Raw genomic sequence first — 20581 nt, 5'->3', positions numbered from 1 at the left:
TTCTTCTTCTTCAAGTTGGGTGTGGTGGCACATGCCATGCCTGTAATCCCAGCTGCTCAGGAGGCTGAGGCAGGAGGATCTCAAGTTCAAAGCCAGCCTCAGTAATTTAGGGAGGCCTGAAGCAACTTAGCAAGACCTTGTCTCAAAATACAAATGAAAAGGGACTGGGGAGGTAGCTCAGTGGCTAATCACCCCTGGGTTCAATCTCTGGTACAAAAAAGAAAAGAAAATTGCTGAGGCTAGCTTTGAACTAGCAATCCTCCTGCCTCGGCCTCCTGAGCTGCTGAGATTATAGGTGTGCACTACCATGACTAGCACTGCAACTTATTTTTAAAATGAACATGTTTCTTTCTCTGATGTTCTCCCTCTTCCCGAATCTCTCCCCATCAATAAAAAACAGGGTTACCTTTCTTCTTCATCCTAGGCAGATTTATTTGTCCTTGAGCACACACCCACCACAGGAATGAAGAAATTCAGTCTTGGGGATGGCATCAGAAGATCTCAGAAATGATTCTCTCCCAAATTAACCTATGAATTACAACTTTGGACAGAGAACACATGCAATGTAGCCTTTGAATCACCTCTTTAAAATCCCCCTGTTCCTCCTGATAGATGAGTCACAGGCTCTGGGACAGGAGTTCTGTGTTTCTCCTTTACTAGCAAAGAAATAAAGTTTCATTTTCTTTTTTTCTCAAAAGTATGTCCTCATTATTGGCTTGGCACTGATGACAAGGAGCGAGTTTTTGGTAAAATGCCTATTTGGGGCATATATAATTTTGAAACAAGGAAAATTTGATTTCTTTTCTTTTCTCTCTCTGTCTCTCTTTCTCTCTCTCTCCCTCTCCCCTTCCTTCTTTCTTTCCCTCCCTCCCTCCCTCCCTCCCTTCCTTCCTTCCTTCCCTCTCTCCCTTCCTAACCCTAACCCTCCCTCCGTCTCTCTCTCTCTCTCTCTCTTTTTTCTTTCAGGTTCTACTTATGTTGTTCAGACTGATCTTGGGCTAGGAGCCTCCTAACCCAGCCCTCTGAGTCGCTGGGATTACAGGCACATGCCACTGTGCCTGGCTTAAATGTGAGTTTCTTATACTTCTTTTCTTTTCTTTCTTTCTTTCTTTTTTTTTTTTTTTTTGACACAATACCTTTATTTTACTTTTTTTATGTGGTGCTGAGGATTGAACCTAGTGCTTCACATGTGCTAGGCAAGTGCTCTACCACTGAGCTATAACCCCATCTCTACTTCTTTTTTTAAAAAATATATTTTAGTTGTAGATGGTCATAATGCCTTTATTTTATTTATTTATCTTTATGTGGTGCTGAGGATCAAACCCAGTGCCTCGCATGTGCTAGGCGAGTGCTTTACCACTGAGCCACAGCCCAGCCCCTTACCTAACTTCTTAATGTAGTTCTAATAAAGTTATTTGTCACTGCCTATTTGTCCTTATTTCTATAAGTTATTCACAAAATTATTTAAAATATGAACAAAATTTAAAATGCCCACTAAACTCAGAGGTAAACGATGATGAATTTTTTTCCCCCCAGAATACCAAGAGTCAATCCAAAGGTCAATCCATAAGGAACTGGTTACGTAAATACTGCTATAGTCTTACAATGGAACATTATGTTGCTACAAAAATCATGAGGAAAGTGTATGTGTACTGCTGTGGAATAATTTCCAATATATAAAGTGAGAAAAAAGGAGGCAAAAAATGTATAACTTGCTTCCTAGGGCAAGTTCATACTGGGCAGAATCATACTGAATAAAACAGGACTTGGAAGTTACTGATATTTGCTGGACAGAGGGCCTTCAATGAGGCCGAAAGCATTTATTCTGGCTACTTTCAGAAGCTTTCCCGTTACATTCACTGCTTATTTTTATTGTTTTTTCATTATGATAGGCAGGGTATCTTTCCATCTGTACTTACAATTACTTGTAATTATTGGTATACAGAGAAAATCTATTGGGTTTCAAATATTATGCTTGACTATCCGCATTATCAATATTTTAAATATTTATAATAGTTACTTGGTAGAGTCTCTTGGGTGTTTCAAACATACAATCCTGTCATCTGAAAAAATAATGTATTAGTCCCTTGTTTCCTAATATTGTTCCAATATTTTGTTTTCTCCTCTCAATGCACTCACACACCACCTGAGCCACATCCCCAGCCCTATTTTGTGTTTTATTTAGAGACAGGGTCTCACTGAGTTGCTTAGTGCCTCACCGTTGATGAGGTTAGCTTTTGAACTCATGATCCTCCTGTCTCAGCCTCCTGAGTCACTGGGATTACAGGTGTGCGCCACCTTGACTGGCTAGGTTTCAATATTTTCCATTTAATATTGCTTGCTGGTGTTTTTTGTTAAGTAGACTTAATTGTAATTAAAGTTTCCTTATATTCCTATTTATGTAGTGACTAATTTTTTTTCATATGTTAAAATTTATTCCTTTGGTACACTGTCTTTTGTATTTCAAAGAATGCATGCAACCTGAGGACAATTTCTTCTCCTTTCGGAGTCGACAGCCAATGCTCCTTTGTTCCTATTTCTGCCTGTCCTCGCCTTTTTCTAACCTTGCCCTGCTAGAGTGCCATGGAAGTGGGATCACAGGCGAGTAGCTGGTATGGTTTGAATATGGTTTGTGTCCCCGAGGGTCTTGTAATCACAAGCCTGTGATTACAGGCTTGTTCCCCAGGCAATGCTGTTGGGAGTGGTGAAAACTTCTGCAGGGGGCGATGGCAGGTCCTTGGACACTGAGGCATGAGGTACTTCTCAGGTATCCCCTTGGTAGTTCTCAAGAGAGGACTGTAATGAGCCTTGAGTTTGGTCCTACCTGGCCCTCTCTGCTCTTGATTCCAGATATAATTGCCTGCTTACACCCGCCCCAACTCCTTCCATTGACATCGCCAAGATGTGACCCAGCTGAGAACTGAGCCGATGCCAGTGCTCTGCCCCTGAGCCTTCAAAACTGTGAGCCGAGTAAACCCACATGAGCAGCCTGTCTTGGTTATTTTCTTGTAGTACTGCAAAGCTAGTACCTTCAAATCCTGCATTTTGTACTTGGCGCAGTAGAGTTGAGACTTGTCCGTGTTAGGCCACACAGCAATAGTCTGCTATGTGTGAATGAGCTGCAGTGTGCTTACTCAGCCATCAGTTCAAGGCTATTTGCATTGTTTCCAGTGTTTGGCAAATATGAATAAAGCTGCTGTACACACGCATGTGTAGTTTTTGTGTGTGTGTACATGAATGTGTTTTCATTTCCCATGGTAAGTACCTAGGAGTGGGATGGCTGGGTCACAGGGCAAGTATATGTTTGACTTCATAAGAAACTGCTCAAGACCCGCAGCCTGAGTTGGAGAAGCGAAAGGACGTGTATTCCTCAGTTGTTGTGGGGCATGTTCTGAAACTGAGGTAAGCTGCAGTTTGATTTCTGAACTTCTGTGTCTAGACTATTGGTCTGGTTCTGGAGACTAATTCTGTCAATTTTTGCTTCAACCATTCCCCTTTTGGGTCTTTCTGGTGGATTGATCTTTCATCTTTAGAAAGTGTCTTTGCATCTCTGATAACACGTAACTGTACCCAGGCCTGCACGTGGCAGGCAAATGGCAACTGTGGAGCTATACCTCCCAGCCCCTTCAGCACAGTACTCTTTTTTTTTTTTTTTTTTTTTTTTTTTTTTTTGCGGTGCTGGGGATCAAACTCAGGGCCTCGTGCTTGCAAGGCAAGCTCTCTACCAGCTGAGCTATCTCCCCAGCCCTCAGCACAGAATTTTTATCAGTGGTTATCTAATTCATTGGCATTTCTTTTTCTTTCATTTTACTTTCAAGTATTTTTGTTAAATGTGTCTCTTAAACAGCATACAATGGTTTTTTAAAAAAATTGAGTCGTAATTCTTTCTTTCAACTGTAACTTGGTTCATTTAATGGTGTGCCTGGGTTTGGATCCATCTTACTCGGCATCCTGCGTTCAACCCACCTGCTGTGTGTCGCCCTCCCACCTTTACTATTATTTAGGTGGTTGTTCTGGAGATCGCAAGTGTCCTCCACTTCTGCCACCTGGGATCCCTCTTTGTCCATTAAGCAGGTCTTCAGCATTTCCTTTAGTACTGGTCTGCTTGCTGGTGGACAGCTCTCTGTTGCTGCAGGTGTGAACATGTCTTCCCTCTCCCCTATTCCCGAAAGACGTTTTCACTGGGAATATCCCTTTTCTCCCCCAGCACAATTGAAGGCATCCTTCCATTCTTTGTTGTTGCTGTTGCTGTATTGGGGATTGACCCCAGGGACACTCTTATCTTACTCTTATCTCTTGTTTTTAGACAGGGACTTGCTCAATTTTTAAGGCTGGCCTGGATTTTGTAATCCTTCTGTTTGAAACTCTGGGGTTGCTGGGATTACAGGTGAGTGCTACCTGATCTTTGCCTTCCATTCTTACTGTTGTGGAAACCAGTTGTCAAATCTAATTGTAGTCTTTTGAAATTAATCTGTTGTTTCAATAACCTAGAGAAGTTCATTGAGCTCTCTCCTTACAAAGGTGGATTTGATTTGTTACATTGTTTTCCAATGTTTTATTATGAAAAATTCAAAAAACACGAAATGGCTGAAAAAATTAGGGATTACTCATGCTATAATTAACATTGTGCTGGATTTCTTTTATCATATATCTATCCATCTATCCCTCCCTCTATCCATCAATCCATCTCTGTTGGATGCATTTCAAATATAGTTGCAAATATCAATATATTTCATTCCTAAACACTTTTACATCATTAACCAGAGTTCAATATTTTATTTTTTTAAGGTAAAATTGACATGCAATGGAACAAAAAGAATTTTGGAGGTACTAAGAATTGAACCCAGGAATGCTTTACCATTGAGATACATCCCAGTCTTTTTATTTATTTACTCATTTGAGACAGGTCTTGCCCAGGCTGGCATCAAACTTGAGATCCTCCTGCCTCAGCTTCCCAAATCACTGGAATCATAGTCATGGCCACTGGGCCTGGCTTGAAATGAACCAAGTTTTGACAAGCACATACTCTTATGTAACCCAAACTCCTATCAAGATAGAGAATACTGCCAGGTGGAGTGGTGCACGACTGTAATCCCAGCAGCTCAGGAGGCTCAGGAGAGAGGATCAAGAGTTCAAAGCCAGCCTCAGCAACAGCAAGGCACTAAGCAATTGAGTGAGACCCTGTCTCAAAATAAAAAATAAGAAGGTCTGGGGATGTGGCTCAGTGGTATAATGCCCCCAAGTGCAATCCCTGGTACCTGCCCCCCAAAATCAGAAAAAAAAAAAAAAAGATAAAGAATACTATTGTCATTACATAATGTTTCCCTGCCCTGTCCATCAACCCCCACCCCATCCATCCACATAAGCAATCACTGTCCTTTTTTTCACCACAGGTGAGTGTAGCCTGTCCTAGCACTTGACATAAATGGGATCTTAAGTGTGTTTTCGGTAAGCTGTTTTGTGATTCATGCATTTGTGGGCGCATCAGTAGTCCCTTTTTATAGGCAATATCCCAGTTTACCAATGTCGTATAATCTGCTTATCCACTCTCCTGGTGATGGGTCTTGGATGTTTAGGGTTTGGAATACTAAGAAAAAGGCTGCCGTGACCATTCCCGTACAAGTGTTTCCAGGAACGTGTGCTTTCATTTCTCTTGGTTGTGGAATTCTCTAGAAGGGGGACTGTGGTTCATGAAGCAGGCATTCCCTTTGGTGAGACGCTGTCAGATGTTGTCAGACCGTAGAGTTTAGCTTTTTTGGTGGTGTGATATTTCACAGTGGTGCTTCCGTGTACTTTTGCTTTACATTTTGAAAGTACTTCATCGGGTGCATCCAAGTACAGCACTGCTATTTGTCTTTTCAGGGAGCTGGGGATTGAGCCCAAGGCCCTGTACACTCTAAGCATGCACTCCACCACTGAGGTACACCCAGCTGGAACTGTCATTCCTGATGTATTGCATCTTTTATCACTTCATACGGATCTTCTTTCTTCCTAGAGATTTCTCATTAAAATCTATTTTTTCTGAGATTCAGTTTGTGACATCATTTTTTATCCTTTAACTTTTCAACTTTGTCCTTATATTTTAAGTGATGCTCTTATAAATAGCATATTGCTAGACCTAAAAATCCAAGTTTACAAAGGCCAGGTGCAACACAGTGAGACCCCACTGCAAAAAAAGAGGCAAGCTAATTCTCTCCCATGTTCACTCCATTATGGGTACTTAGCCACTGAACCACATCACCAGTCTTTTTTACTTTGAGACAGGGTCTCACCAAGTTGCTGAGGCTAGCTTTGAACTTGCGATCCTCATGCTTCAGTCTCTCGACTTGCTGGAATTACAGGCGTGAGTCACCACATCCAGCTCATTTTGAAGTGTTTGGACTTGTTGCTACACCTCATTCTTGTAGTCTGTGGTGTACATTAGGGTCACTCCTGTACATTGTATGGATTTAGACAAATGTGTAAAGACAGGTCTATCACGGTATCTCATGGATAGTGCCACGACCCTCAAAACCTTGTGTTCCACCGTTCACTCCCATCTTTGCAGTCTTTTGAGTTTTGTCTTTTCCAAAGTGCCACGGGGCTGAAACCACAGTGCAAGGCTAGACCTGCTGGTGCCTCTGGCCAGACTTATGCAGTGATGCTCCCCATAATTCCATTAAGTAGTGAATCCTTGGAAAACTGTTCCCTTTCTCTCATATGACTCAGCAATTCGGGATAACTTCGAATTGTCATCAAAATAACTTGTTTAAGAGGGACTGTGGTCAGATTTGAGGACTCCAATCCTGCCAATGTCCTAACAGAAAATCCTGAGGCTACTTAAGACTGTCAATCTCTGGGGACCCCTCTTGGGTGCTGGCTTCTAGGAAGGTTCCCAGTAGGAGACCCTGTTCACCTCTCCATCCTCACACTGCTCTCAGATAGACAGGGCTGCCTAGGGCCTAAGCTGTTCAGGCTCAAGTACACATTCATTTGGCCAGTCTCTCTGTCCATGGCTACTGCTGGTCAGACACACAGCACCCCTGGTTCTTGTTCTCACAGCAATTTCATCTCCCTGGTAGCAGAGGGATACAAATCCCTTCATGCCTACAAGGGCCTATCACCTTGCCCAAGACTCATTCCTGTCAGACATGGGAATTGCTTTCACTTCGCAGAAATTAATTTTCTGTTGCTGTGACAAAATACCTGGTTATCAACTTTAAAAAAGTTTGTTGGCTGTTTGTCTGTGGTCAACTGGCTCCATTGTTTCTGGGCCTCTGCTGAGGCAGAACATTCTGGTGGGGAGTCCATGACCAAGCAAAACGGCTCACGCTTCCTGAGAGTAATTCCTCTGTAGTAATCATGCCCATATCCCAGCACAGAGACGTCGTTCAATTTCTTCGCCATGATTCATGGAGATTTAATTCCCAAAAAGACCTCTGCTGGGGCAGAACCATAGTAGAGTCCTGCTGCAGATGGACATAAACCCCAAGTTTTCAACCTATTAAAGACCCATAGGGTCAGACTCCGACACAGCCAGGGATAAGACTTTGGCAAGTAATTTACCCATGTAACTCTGTAGGGTCTGTTTTAGAAATCAAGGTCTACACAGTACTGGAGACGAAGAGACTGTCCTACTGTTGAACTACATTCCCAGTCCTTTTTAGGTTTTGAGACAGGGTCTTGCTAAATTGTCCAGGTTGGTCTCAAACTTGCAATCCTGACTACATAAATAGCTGGGATTACAGACTACACTGGTGAAAATTTTAATAATTGTCAAGACAGCGGAAAGGCCAATTTTGCATTTTGGGGTTACTACAGAATGTTAGCAGATAGAACTTGGTAAGAATTATCTGCAGTGTTGTCAGGAAAACAATATAGTTTTGCTTAATTTGCTAAAAAAGTTGTAAGTGAACTGCAAAAAAAATTATTTGGTTTTAAACACACCTCAGCTGGGCACAGTGGCACATGCCTGGAATCCCAGTGACTCAGGAGGTTGAGGTAGGAGGATCACAAGTTGGAGAAGCAACTTAGTGAGACTGAAGGGCTTGGGGTGTAGCTCAGTGATTAAGCACACCTGGGCTCAATACCCAGCACCAAATAAACACAGCTCAGCACACTGCAGGTGACTGGTTACAGGAATCAAGACTAGAAGCAGCTCAAGGCCCAATCTCCGTATCCGCTCTAAGTAGGAAGTACTGGATTAGAAAACACCTCCCCACCCTTTCTCAAAGATCCAAACTAGTATCTCTAGTTTGTAAAGTTCACAAGGGCCTGTTCACAAAGCAGTCATCCCCCATCACTTCATTCTTGGGATTCATGCTGTGTCCCAGTTACATATTTGAAATCTGAATTTCCTAGAAAGCACCAGATATCAAGAAATAACTGGGTGTGGCACATGCCTGTTAATTCCAGCCACTGGAGAGGCCAAGGCAGGAGGATTCAAAGGCCAGTCTCAGAAACTTAGGGAAACCTCAACTCATAAAACAGGGCTGGGGATGTAGATCAGAGGAAAGCACCCATGGGTTAAATCCGTTTACCACAGCCCCTGCCCCACCCAAAAAAGTGCTCCAGCTTGGGCAATTTAGCAAGATCCTGCCTCAAAATAAAAAAGGGGGCTTGGCTGGGGATGTGGCCTACTAGTAGAATGTTTGCCTGGCCTATAAAGGGCTTTGGGTTTGATCCACACAATACAAAACACGAAGGCAGACTTTTGGTTTGTAGCCAACTCATGCTACAGCCAGAACCTAAGGCAAACCAATGACTCAATGAAATTTCTGATGTTTTGTGTAGGACTGATAGTTATCCCTACAGAGAACAAACTGCAGCAGCTATAAGAAATTTCAAAGTTTTGATCTTATTAAAAAAACAAAAACTTAAAATTAATTTTAACATCAACACAGAGACAAAACAGAATTTTAACATTGTTTTAATCAAGTAATGTAGCTGTTTGAAACAGGAAATTTTAAGACAAGTTAATAGAGCAAAGTGGATTACTCTATTAGGTTAACCTGTGAATTAAATCCAGATCATGTGAATTTAAATTCCTCTAAAGTTTGGCACCAGACTTAACACTGGCCTAAGCCCTAACCCTCTCCTTAGTGTTGAGAAGCCCCGACACATTTCCCTTAGAGTAAAAGCCACAGCTGTACAACCACCACTTCAACAGTATGATACTGAGTGTGCTAAGTACTCTACATGGGTCACCAGCACCTCCTGTAGAATCTAGTGACAGCAAATGGGCCTTGTAGCAAAGAATTTGAAACGTAGGTTACATGAGTTTCCAAAAATCTCTTCTCTTTGGTGTGACACAGCACGTTCCCTTCGGGCATATAGCTCCTGCTTCCTCACTCACTAGACTCTATCAAAAGGCAGATGGAAATCTATTTCTTTTCATGTTAAGATTGTTATGTTTTATTTCCGTAAAGTGTCAAGCTAATAAGGTTTTATTTCCATCAAATATTTGTATGCTTTCAATGTGAAAAACTTTTATATATGTCATTAAAGTCTCAGAATATGTGAGATGGGTCACAAACAAGTAAGAGCTTAATGATGTGAGCCAGTGCTCCACACAAAATTAACCACATGGACTTTGTAATGCCTGGAGTGCACCTTCTATGGAAAGGAATAAATGCAAAGTTTTTACCTTGAAGATTACTCAAAGTCAGAACCCCAATCAAGTGAGTTTCCATCAGTTAACTACACAAGGAATTCACTTGTTTGTCCAAATCCAAGGCCCTGGATGGGCTGGTCAGACTCTGGTCACCTACACCCAATGACCATCATTCAAACTTCTTGGGAGCCCAGCTATATTCAATGTGAAGTAAAAAATATCCCTCCCAAGTCTTACACCAAAATATAGGTTGACTTAGAAATATGCCTTTACCTTGTTTCTTTTTAAATAAGACTTTTTTTGGGGAAAAAAAAAAAAAAATCCAATTTGAAACATAGCAATACTTATTTCTGGCAAGGCAGTAACCAAATTCTAAAACAGCATAAGCTATGTGTCCGAATGTAAAAGGCATTAAAGAATAAACCACGATACTGAGGGGAACACACACTGAACAGATAGAATGTCTAAACATTCAGAAATTATAATTTAAACCTTAAGGGTAAAAGCTGAAAAACTGCTCAGTTCCTGGTAGAGATTAAATGCACCTTTTCCTGTTTCCCCCAAATAAAATCAGTTTATTATTTAATCACACCTCAAAGTTTGAGTTTTCCCTTGGTACAAAGCAACCACTACATACACATTAAAATACTTATTTGTTAATGTAATAATTTTTCCCTGGCTCATCCAACGTGCAATGCACATGACACCAATGACTACAATGTAGGGCTAAGTGTACATGAACTGAAAAACCACAACTTCAAGCTTCAAAACTAGTTCTTAAAAATTATTTATAGGACACTCAGGTCATTTTTATTTCTTCAGCAAGATGTCATTTGATTATCAATCTACCTCAGCACAAAAAAATTATTGGATGCCAATTTGAAGGACTAAAAATTCCAAAGTACTAGATTTAACAGCTGAATAAGGTCATTACAAACAAGTTTACATTCTGCTGAAAACGCCTGTATGGTTTCAGCACCTAACAAAATCTACCAGGCTCCCAAGACCATTTCAGGTTAAATGATGGCACAACTTTTTAAAAGGAGCCAATTACTTTAGCTAAGTCATTCAGAGCCCAAAATCTGAAGAATGACCAAAATCAAATCTTTATTTTTATAACTGTATAAATGTGATCCAAATGTGTCCACCACTAGTTTTTCCAAAAGAAACATGCTATAAATAAGCAAACTACATCTGCTCACTGATGTGTGTATGGACTTCCTAGATGTCTCATTTGGCTTAATTACAGACCACTCACAGTAATAGATTTTTAGTATAAAGTGTAGCATGATGTTAAGCCATTTTAGCTTTTACACATACATGTTGCACTTCTGGCTGATAATGGAGAAAAATTTGCAGCATTACACTGTTAAGCTAGGTTGCATCCACTCTTAAATGGCGTCAATATCAATGTCATCATCCTTGTTGTCAGACTTCACAGTTTCAACTTTCGGTACACTGGCAGTCTTTGAATACACCACCTGATAAAATAAATGATTTTATTGATAGCATACCTTGACCCAATAAATCTATGATTAAAATATAAATCAAGCAGTAACAAAGAAGAACTGCTTAAATGCAGTCATCATTCTTTCTAGAATTTTATTATACAAATCCAAAAGTGCTGGGTGCAGTGGTGCATGCCTATAATCCCAATGGCTCAGGGAGGCAGGAGGATTGAAAGTTCAAAGCCAGCCTCAGCAACAGAGAGGGGCTAAGCAACTCAGTGAGATCCTGTCTCTAAATAAAATACAAAATAGGGCTGGGGATATGGCTCAGTGGTCAAGTACCCGAGTTCAATCGCAGGTACTAAAACAAACAAAAAAACCACAAGCTACCTAACAGGATCTCAACAACCTAATGGTATTTTGTCACTTTTTATAGATGGTCATTGAAGATAGATTTCCGTTGCTCTATTGAAAGGTTGTATTTTTTTTTTAAAGGCTGTTTTTTAAAAAAATTTTTTCCTTAGTTGTAGATGGACACAATATCTTTTATTTATTTTTATGTGGTGCTGAGGCTCAAACCTAGTGCTAAAACTGAGCTACAACCCCAAGGTTGTATTTTATCTATCTTTAATCTTAAATTTGGAATCACCCCTAATTTTATATCACCATTCACAAACCCACTCTCAACCCCCACTACCAACACTGCACTCAGCAAATTCTCCAGTGTTTACCTCAATGTTCTCATCTTCATCTTCTTCTTCACCACCAGAAGATTCTTCCTCTGCCTCCTTCAACCACTTTATAAATGGTTCCGCTTTGACACGAATCTCTTTGGCAAGTTCTTTTGAGACATATTTCTTAGAGGCCTAAAAAAATTCAGTACAACTTTCTTAGCAAAGACTTCCTCAAACTTGCAATCCTCTTGCCTTAGCCTCCCAAGTTGCTAGGATTACAGGTGTGTGCTACCATACCTAGTATCACACCATAATTTTGAATCCTCAACAGAATATGTATGTGTATTCGGCAAACAAACTCTAAGCAATTTCTGCTGTTGCAACCATGAAGCTGACATTATGGAAATCACCAGTTAAATTACATCAGAGGAGCACAGGGGATTTACACCTTAATGCAGACAACAAATTATGTAGTAATTACCAATTCACACACACAGGACTTCACTGAATGATATTTTTCAATAGTTTTGAACTGCAATAGATCATTTTGGCATTCCTCACCTTTTCCGACCAGCTGATGATGACCTCCTCTTCTAAAAGGTCTGCATCATACATCTCCTTTAAGATATGTGGAATCTTGGAAAGGAGCTGAGCTTGATGCATTGCCACCACACACTCCAAACCATGAAGAAGGTATCGCTGAGCTTTTTTGTTATTGTGACAAAACTGCAAACAGATAGTTGGCATTAACAAGCTTTTTCACATGGTCTGAACTGACAATTCTAGTACCCAAATATATTCATTTCTGTAAGACTGCTTTTTAAGGTATGGCCCATAAAATAGTGATTCAAAAAAGTCAAAACACAAATATCCCTACATTACTCTCTACATGCAAAGCCAAGTGTAGCATATACAGATATGCACAGACTTATAAAACTACCTCCTCTTTCAGGATGACAAAAAATGAGCAAAAGTGATTAAAGTAACAGTACCAGGATTGCACACTGCAATTTCATGTATGAGCCCAAAAAACAATTTGCTTACTCTTAAGAAATGGCGCCTGTATTTCTTAATTTGTTCTCTAATCTTCTCATTAAAAAGAACTTCAGTTAGAACAAGAGGGCCCATGGCTTTTACATCCAGCCTTTCTGCTTCTGCAACAATTTCTTTGTCTGATGAGTCAATGATACCCTCTTCTTTCTTTTTCTGCAAATAAAAGGAAAACAATTCAGTGAAATGCAGGCATATTTTTCACTAGACTCACCAGTTAAGGGGACTGGTTGTGGCTCAGTATTGGAGAACTTGCCTAGCACATGTGAGGCACTGGATTTGATCCTTAACACCACATAAAATAAACAAAATAAAGGTATTGGTTCTGCCTACAACTTAACAAATGGGAAAAAAAAAAAAAAAAAAAAAAAAAGAGGCCAACGAAGATATTTTATCTATCTACAACTTAAAAAAAAAAAAAAAAGTTACCAGGTTAGTCCCTGTTCTCCTTTCTTCTTCTACCTAATTTGCTTTCTAAATGATACAAAATCAGTAGTGACATACAGTTGCCAATGACCCTCCAAAAGCTTCCTAAATGAAGAAACAGAAAATGTGAAAATAAGCCTTACATTAATTATTTAAAAGTTACCATAGAAGTTACTTTTCAATTACCCAAGTGAAAGAAATAAATACCTTAAAAAGTACAAAGGCTGGGCTGAAGATTAGCTGTACATCAAGCAAATGTTTTTTACCTTAACGAAATCAAACAGGATATTGACACGCTCTTCTACAGTTCTTTCCAAATCATCACTGAGTGTTAGAACTTTTGCGTGGTCACTAATTTCATCCATTCTACGCCTTTGAGCTTCTTCAGTCGTATCCTCTCCCCAATCATCATCCTCCTCTTCTTCCTGTTTACAAAATCAAGATGCTTAGTCAAAGGTACTTTTTAAAAAACAAAAATACTTCAGATTCCCCAAGTTTATTTCCCACTGAAATACACATTTATCTATCTTAAGCAACCAGAAACACTCGGAATCCAAAATACTGTTCTAACATTGCACTGAAGGCTAGTTCAACATTTCTGCCCCCTTCAACTAAATGCCAGCTACTTCACACAACTGGAGTGCCCGCTTGGCTCTGAAGCCTGCACTCACCACAGCATGTGGAGGAGGACTGATTTCATTTGGTGGTGGTGGTGGTGGTGTCTCACTGCTGGATACAGAACCATTCTCCTTGTCTTTGCCCTTTCTATTTTTCTTTTCCTTTTCTTTCTTTCCTGTACCACTGTCACTATTCTCTATAAGGAAAAACGAAGGAAAAAAGTTTAGTTCTGCCAGGCACGGTGACACATGCCTATAATCTCAGCAAATCAGGAGACTAACCCTCCCTCAAGAAAATAAAACAAAAATAAAAAGGGCTGAGGGGATAGTTCAGTGGTAAAGTACCCAAGTTTAATCTCCAGTATTGGAAGAAAAAAAAGGCCTACAGTGCATATTATCTTCCTGTTCATCAGATCATCTAAAAATCATGCCCTCCTATTGATTCCCTCAGAAAATACAAGATACAGATCAAACCCATCTACTGCATTTCATAACTAACAAACTCAGGCAAAGAATGGAGACACACAAAATATTAGGGGTATTAGATCAAGATTCAAAGGTCAGTGTGTCTGATGCCTCAAGTGACTAGGTTAGTCAAAAGCTGGACCTCCTCCTTGGTGCAAAGACACACACCTGCAATTCAGCAACTCAGGAAGTTGAGGCCGCAGGATCACAGATTCAAGGCCAGTCTCAGCAAATCAGCAAAACCCTGTCACCTAGATTCAACCCCCAGTACCAAAAAACAAAAAAATGTTGGGCCTAACCAACTTGAACAGGCCTATCTCAATCTGGCTTTTACTCAAAACTTCTCAGAACACTGTTTAAGCCTATATAACGGCTTGTCTCACGGGAGAGAACACCGGAATAGGTTAGACTTTCTTGCTATAGCAAGCTCAAATTGTGTCAGACAGTTTCAATAATCTGCCACAGAGTGTTGCTTGCAAAGTTCTAAGATCACTTAAGCTTAACAAGGCAAGACCCATTTACAAACAGTACACCAAAGAAGATGATGCATCCCCACCACTGTTTTACATCAACTGTTTCTTCCATTCTAGGATGATCTGTCTTAAAAACTGATGGGACGGTATTTTTAATTTGCAGTCTCTCCTCACCTTTAATACTGTAAAACAGTACAACTTCCAAGGAAGTCTCGCAGTCAATAAAATACAACACAAGGACTAAAAATTCCTTATACTCTGGTTTTATAACAAGAAGAACTTTCCACTTTTGTTACCAACAATTATTGCTTTAAGCTCATCATGAAGACTTACCAGGTGGGTTTTTGAGAATGAATGTACAGAGTTTATGATGTGTGTCAAGCATGCCTCGGTAGCCACAGGCTTTACAAGAATTACCTATTGTTTGCTTCTTTGGATTGACATGCTGCCAAAAGAGTAAAAAACAGGTATGTCACCCACAATGTAAGATGAAAATTTTAAGTGAATTTTTGGAACAAACTGTGAAAATATCTAGACATCTAACACACTACTTTTACTTTTTTTTTTTCTTCAAATGGTGACCTACGGAAAAGTTTAACATTACCAAAACACAAGGTTTTGTGTTAAATTATTTACAATTAAATCTGCTGTATCTTCTCAGGAACATGGTTTAGTTTTAGCACAGAAATGATCACAAAATCAGGTACTTCCTTCTCTTTTTTGGATAAAACCCTTAACGGCACTTACCAATTCTGTTTCAGGATTCTCACACTCAGGACAGAGAACAAATTTTTTAATGAATCCATCCAACATGTCTTGCAGCTTATTCGCCTCATGAGATCCATTGACAATGTAACGGTCATTCTTAACATCAAACTGGGTCTGTGCTCCCAGCTCACAACCAAAATATTTGGTGGGATCTAAGTCAAGAAAAGAAAAACTTGATCACATAAGGAACTAAATAAATCTCTGCCTACGTACCCACCTTGATTCAAGAACCACCACTAGGCTTTAAAATTATGGGGTTCAAGAAATGTGTTGGCCTAGGCAGCTTGGTGAACTTAGGGCAACCCCATAAGTTGGTTTAAAGTCCGAGGCTCCTCGGTTAACCCTTAACCTAATTAGCACACAACTCGGGCAAGCCCTGCACTTCAGATTGTCCCCGTCATATCCCTCCTTGGGCTTCTGCAGGAAGCTTTACTTACACGTTGGAGGCCGATTAAGCGCCTTTGCAACGTCAACCATGTTGACTATGACTGTCTTGATTCCATTTCCTTTGCCCTCAACCTAGAGGAAACAAGAATTTCAGTTTTGCGCGGTCTTCCCTGCGGAACGCAGCCTTCCAACCCCGCGGGGCCGCGGCTGCCTCCCTGCCGCCGCGGAGCCCGGCACTACCTTGGCAATCAGACGGGGCATCTTGTAGCGATAGAACTGGTCTGACACGCTGCGGTTGACGTTGACAGACATTTTGGCTTATTAGTGGCTTTATCAATAAGGTGAAGAGATCTTTGATTGCAACTTTTTGGTATCTTCTGTCTGGAGAAGAAGGGATGACATAAACGACTGCAAGAGTTCTCGGTCTCTGACATGAAAAAATTTTCGCCGCTGAGGCTGTAAGCTCCTTGCTTGTACGCTATGTTTCCCCAATACAGGTACCAATGGCTGCGCAACAGCTCTGCAAGAGAAGAGGGGCGACACGCCCCGCGGTTCAGCATCGCCGGGGCCGCCCGCAGCGCGGCCTCCGGGCGGCGGGGACGAGGCGGCCGCGGCCCCGCCGCCCGCGCGCGCTGACTCACCGCGCCGGCGCGCGCGCCCCCGAGCGGCCCCCCCAAACTGCGCCACACGCGCGCGGGTCACGCGGCCGCGCCGCCATCTTGCCGCCGCCATGGCCTGCCGCCCGCGACTCACCGTTTTCGTCAAATAAAGACATAAACCCAACGCGGCTCGCCCGGGACTGGGAGGAAGAGGCGCTGGAAACCGGGTCCGGAGCGGCGGGGCGGGCGAGCGGAGGGGCGGCCGGGCAGGTGCCGCCGCCGAGCAGCGGGAGGGGCTGTCCCAGCGACGTCCGCGACCACACCGGCAGCGCCGAGCCTGGCGACCTGGCGGGGACACGGCCGTGAGCCGCGGGGCGGCCGGGCGGCGCCTGCCCCGCCGGCGGCCCGCGGGTGGAGGGGCGGGAGCGCTGGGCAGGGGCGCGGGCCGCCGCCCCCCGTGGACTCACCTCTGGAATGTTCTCGCTCTGACTGAACAACGCCGCCGCCGCGCTCAAGCTACCCTCGGCCCCGGCGCCCGCCCCCCGCGGCGGGCCGCACTGCCCATTGGCCGGAGGCCCGCCCGAGCTCGCTCGTCATTGGCCTTCAGGCCGCGTCAATCGCGCCTTTCCCCGCCCCCCGCTTCCTGGGGCTCCACTCGCGGCCGCGGCCCGCCCCCGGCCCGGGGCCCGGCTTCCTTCTCTTCCCCTCCCCCGTCCTTCCCATAGGTCTTCGCGGTCTCGCGAGAGCGGGGCCGCGCTGGTCGGTTCGGGGGCTCCAGGAAAATGGCGGTTGCCCCCCTCCCCCGCCGGGCGGGGCTCCGCCGCGGCGTCGGGGTGACACCGAGTCGCGCGAGAGCGGCGCGTTAGCAGCCGCCTCCGAGGCAGCGTTCTTCCCGGGCGGACCCCCGTCGGAGCGCGCGGCTCGTCCCTGCCCCCGGCGCCCCGGGCCGCTTGCCCTCCCCGGCCCTGTTGTCCCGGTGCTGCCGCTGCCCCGGGCGTAGGTGGCGTGTTCGGAGGGAGACGGGCGCCTACTGCCCCGGCCGGGACTCGGCGTGGCCGCGCACTCCCCGCGTTCGCGGCTCCCGGTTTTCCCAAGGGAACACGGCGACTTAGCGGTGGAGGCTGCGCCCTGCCTAGCCCGCTGGGTGCTCCGCGGCGCGGGCCCCAAGTGACCGCCACGTCGGGCCTCCCAGTGCGCGGCCCTGCCCGCCTTATCGGCTGCGAGCAGTGGCCCCGGGCAGGTGCTGGCGATGAGATTCCATCCTGCATTTGACAAGGATTTCTTTTAGGAAGACCCTCTAACGTTTCAGCCCGTAGAAACTCTCCCATTCCTTCAGAAACTTGGGTTTTGCCTGAAAGTTTCAATCGAGACTTAAAATCGCACCCACGTCCACCCTGAACCTCGCAGACCCCCCGGGGAGACAGGGTCCCCGCCAACCGCTCGCAGCGGCCTCCGGGTCCGCCCGCGCGTGGTCTCCCGGAGGGGTGGAACGGCAGGGCTGCCCTTTGTTCTGGACCAGTCAAGTTTGCAGGAAGGTTAGAATTGAAAGATTTGTTGATTTCTCTCAAAATTACTCTCGTATGATTTGAAAGCTTTGTAAGCCGTTTAAAAATTGACAGTGTCAGAATAAATCAAAGATGATGCAGCATTGAGAAGTGATTTGTGTCCTTTCCTGCAGGGGCTTTTGTTACAATCACGCTGTGCGCATCGGTCTGTAATTGTTCAATTGAATGCATAGTGCTTTATGGGTACCAGGGCTCCCACAGGCGCACTCAGAGGTAGAGCCCAGACTCGCTGCTTCCGTTTCACTGTGGAGCATGACTGTGCAGTATTGAAACAGATTTGAGTTTATGCTTGGCTGCACACGAATGACATTATTTTACAAACTTGGAAAATACGTGTGTGAAGCTAGTCTGGAGCAGAGCTTGTTTCAGAGCAGAGGTTTTTAAATAAATTCAAAGTGATTAATTTTTTGTATGTTTAATTTCATTTATTAACTTTTTCTTTCCTTTTTTTTTTTGTTACTGGAGATTGAACCCAGAGGTACTTAATCCTGAACCACATCCCAGACCCTTTTTATTTTTTTTATTCTGAGATAAGATAGGATCCCCATAAATTGTTAAGTGCCTCCCTAAGTAGCTGAAGCTGGCCCAGAACTTGTGATCCTCCTGCCTCAGCCTTCCCAGTCATTGGGAATACAGGCATGTACCACCACATTCACATAAGTTTGTACTAATTTTAACTTTCATTTTTAGTATGTTTCACTAGTGCGTATGAAGTCCTGGACAACTTTTAAAAATTACTCTTAATATTTCATTTGTTGAATGTTTATAATATCCTGGAAATTTGTTGTCCTTTGAATACATTCTTGTTTACTTCCTGGTCTCTCTTAGGAATTTGTATTTCCAGTTCACAAATGAGCAGACTGAGACTTGGAAATAATTAAGCCACTTGCCTTAGATCATATTCCTAGTAAGTGGCAGAGCTAGGATTAAACCCAGATCTCCCTGATTCCAAAGCCTCTTCCCTTAACCATTAGGTGGCATAGCCTCTCCAATTAAACATAAGCATAAATACAGCCAGGAAGTTTACATACGTAATCTCACATAATTCATTAATGATCCTGTGAGGGGGTGTTGTTATGCCCATATTTTACAGATGAGGACAGAGACTCAGGAAGGTTAAGCAATTTTACCCAGTTGCCTGTCTAATAAATGGTGCACAGTGTTTGAACTCCAGCTTGTTTGACGCCAAGCTCATTGCACAGTTCCGCCTCACTTTTCTGTCCCGCCTCATTTGGCTGCCATATTTCCTCAATCAGGTGCTCACAGGTTAAATAATGGATATTTATGAAATCCTTGTCACATTCGTGCATGAACAGTGCATTTCAGCACACACCTTGGATGGTAGGCGTGAATAACTGCCAGAAAGGTGAATTAGTCTATTGGCCCTCTGGTTTTTCCAAGTTGGTGTCTGCTGAGTGTGGATTAGTCCTCTTGAGCAAGGTCAGTTCTTTGTGGACCATGAACCTTGTGTTTCTGAGTGGTGAGCCATTGAGGTGACTGAGATAGTGCCCACTGTGAGGAGTCATCTGGTTGGTCAGCTGGCTGTCCTCTGTGACATCCCTCCCAGCATTTAAGGCCTCCCATGTCTGATTACTTAAGTTCCTATCTCCCCTGCTTGTGGACAAGCTACAGGATATAACCTCATTTTCCTTCTGGCCCTAGCCAGTCCCTGTGGTGTGCATAGAGCAGACCTTCTGAGCTGCTGGGAGGGAATAAACTGGTGAGTATGGAGCATTGGCTGACCTCGGGGCTGGTGGCCTAGGCTGTGGTCATCTAATGCCCCCTCATCCATAAATGTCTGTGCTAGGCAATAAGGACACAGGCCCCCAGCACAGGCCCTGCCAGAAGGTCACTTTTCAACTAGTGGAGGCTGTGCCAGCCTGGTGGACACCCACTGAAACTTGCCGTCCTCCCTGAAGCCTAGGAAGGGCCCTCTGGGCAGGATGCCCCCCAGCCTCTGTGACAGCCCACCCTCTACCACCCCTACTCCGCAACCCAGGCAATCATGGTACCTTTTGTGGTTGCCTGTTCTCTTGTCTGTCTCCCTTGCTAGGCCAGGCAGCTTAAGATTAGGGGACTTGTCCTCAAGGAGAACAAAGGAATCCAAAGTTTCACCAAGGAATATGGGCCTTCAAAGGCAGGAAGAGGTGTCTGGGGGAAAGATGAAGGTGTCCAGGTGAGGAATCAGTGGAGGCTGATGTAGCATGTCCCTCATCCCAGGTACAGTGCTGTGACCCTGCCAGAGTCTATCTTGTTGCCATTCCTGGAAAGAAAAAAGTGCAATATAGTGGTGGAGCCTGCCTACGTGTGCCCGCCCCTGGCCCAGTATGTGATGGGGATGTGGGGGGAGGCTGGCTCTGCTCCTGGACTTGTTTGGTTGCTGGCACCTGGAAGCCGCACATAGCACTGGGCACAGGATAGCATTCTACTCTGGTGCTTCTTGCTTGCTTCTGGTGTGCAGCCACTGAACTGGATCCCTGCCTGTGTGATTCTGTGGCCACAGAGAAGGCGTCACTG

At 43.8% G+C, this 20581-nt stretch overlaps 1 protein-coding gene and 1 non-coding gene across 3 annotated transcripts; both read right to left on the bottom strand.

Moving 5' to 3' along the window:
- Positions 1-10147: 10147 nt before the first annotated feature.
- Positions 10148-17120, bottom strand: Eif5 (eukaryotic translation initiation factor 5). Of its 2 annotated transcripts, none has more exons than XM_047541006.1 (12): positions 16967-17120; positions 16654-16844; positions 16141-16420; positions 15951-16032; positions 15493-15665; positions 15079-15190; positions 13862-14004; positions 13457-13615; positions 12759-12920; positions 12276-12440; positions 11772-11906; positions 10148-11073 (listed from the first exon to the last, which is right to left on the bottom strand). In XM_047541006.1, the coding sequence occupies exons 3-12, from the start codon at positions 16210-16212 to the stop codon at positions 10984-10986; spliced, it is 1293 nt and encodes a 430-aa protein (XP_047396962.1). In that variant the 5' UTR covers positions 16213-16420; positions 16654-16844; positions 16967-17120; the 3' UTR covers positions 10148-10983. The 2 variants fall into 2 exon arrangements, with proteins under 2 accessions (XP_047396962.1, XP_047396963.1); XM_047541007.1 differs by having other exon boundaries at positions 16141-16281.
- LOC124978515 (small nucleolar RNA SNORA28) lies at positions 14624-14747 on the bottom strand. The gene has a single exon (XR_007107495.1). It is a non-coding gene; the product is annotated as a small nucleolar RNA SNORA28 (small nucleolar RNA).
- Positions 17121-20581: the final 3461 nt, after the last annotated feature.

This window comes from Sciurus carolinensis, chromosome 2 (assembly GCF_902686445.1).
Source record: "Sciurus carolinensis chromosome 2, mSciCar1.2, whole genome shotgun sequence".
NCBI lineage: Eukaryota > Metazoa > Chordata > Mammalia > Rodentia > Sciuridae > Sciurus > Sciurus carolinensis.
This window is presented reverse-complemented; position numbering and strand designations above follow the sequence as displayed.

Excerpts from the sequence above, each read along its gene's own strand:
- Eif5 (XM_047541006.1), bottom strand. The coding sequence starts at position 16,212 with ATGTCTGTCAACGTCAACCGCAGCGTGTCAGACCAGTTCTATCGCTAC. Across the intron at positions 14,005-15,078 it reads CATTCTCAAAAACCCACCTG|AGAATAGTGACAGTGGTACA; the intron begins GTAAGTCTTCAT and ends TTTTCCTTATAG. Across the intron at positions 13,616-13,861 it reads GTCCTCCTCCACATGCTGTG|GAAGAAGAGGAGGATGATGA; the intron begins GTGAGTGCAGGC and ends TTTTGTAAACAG.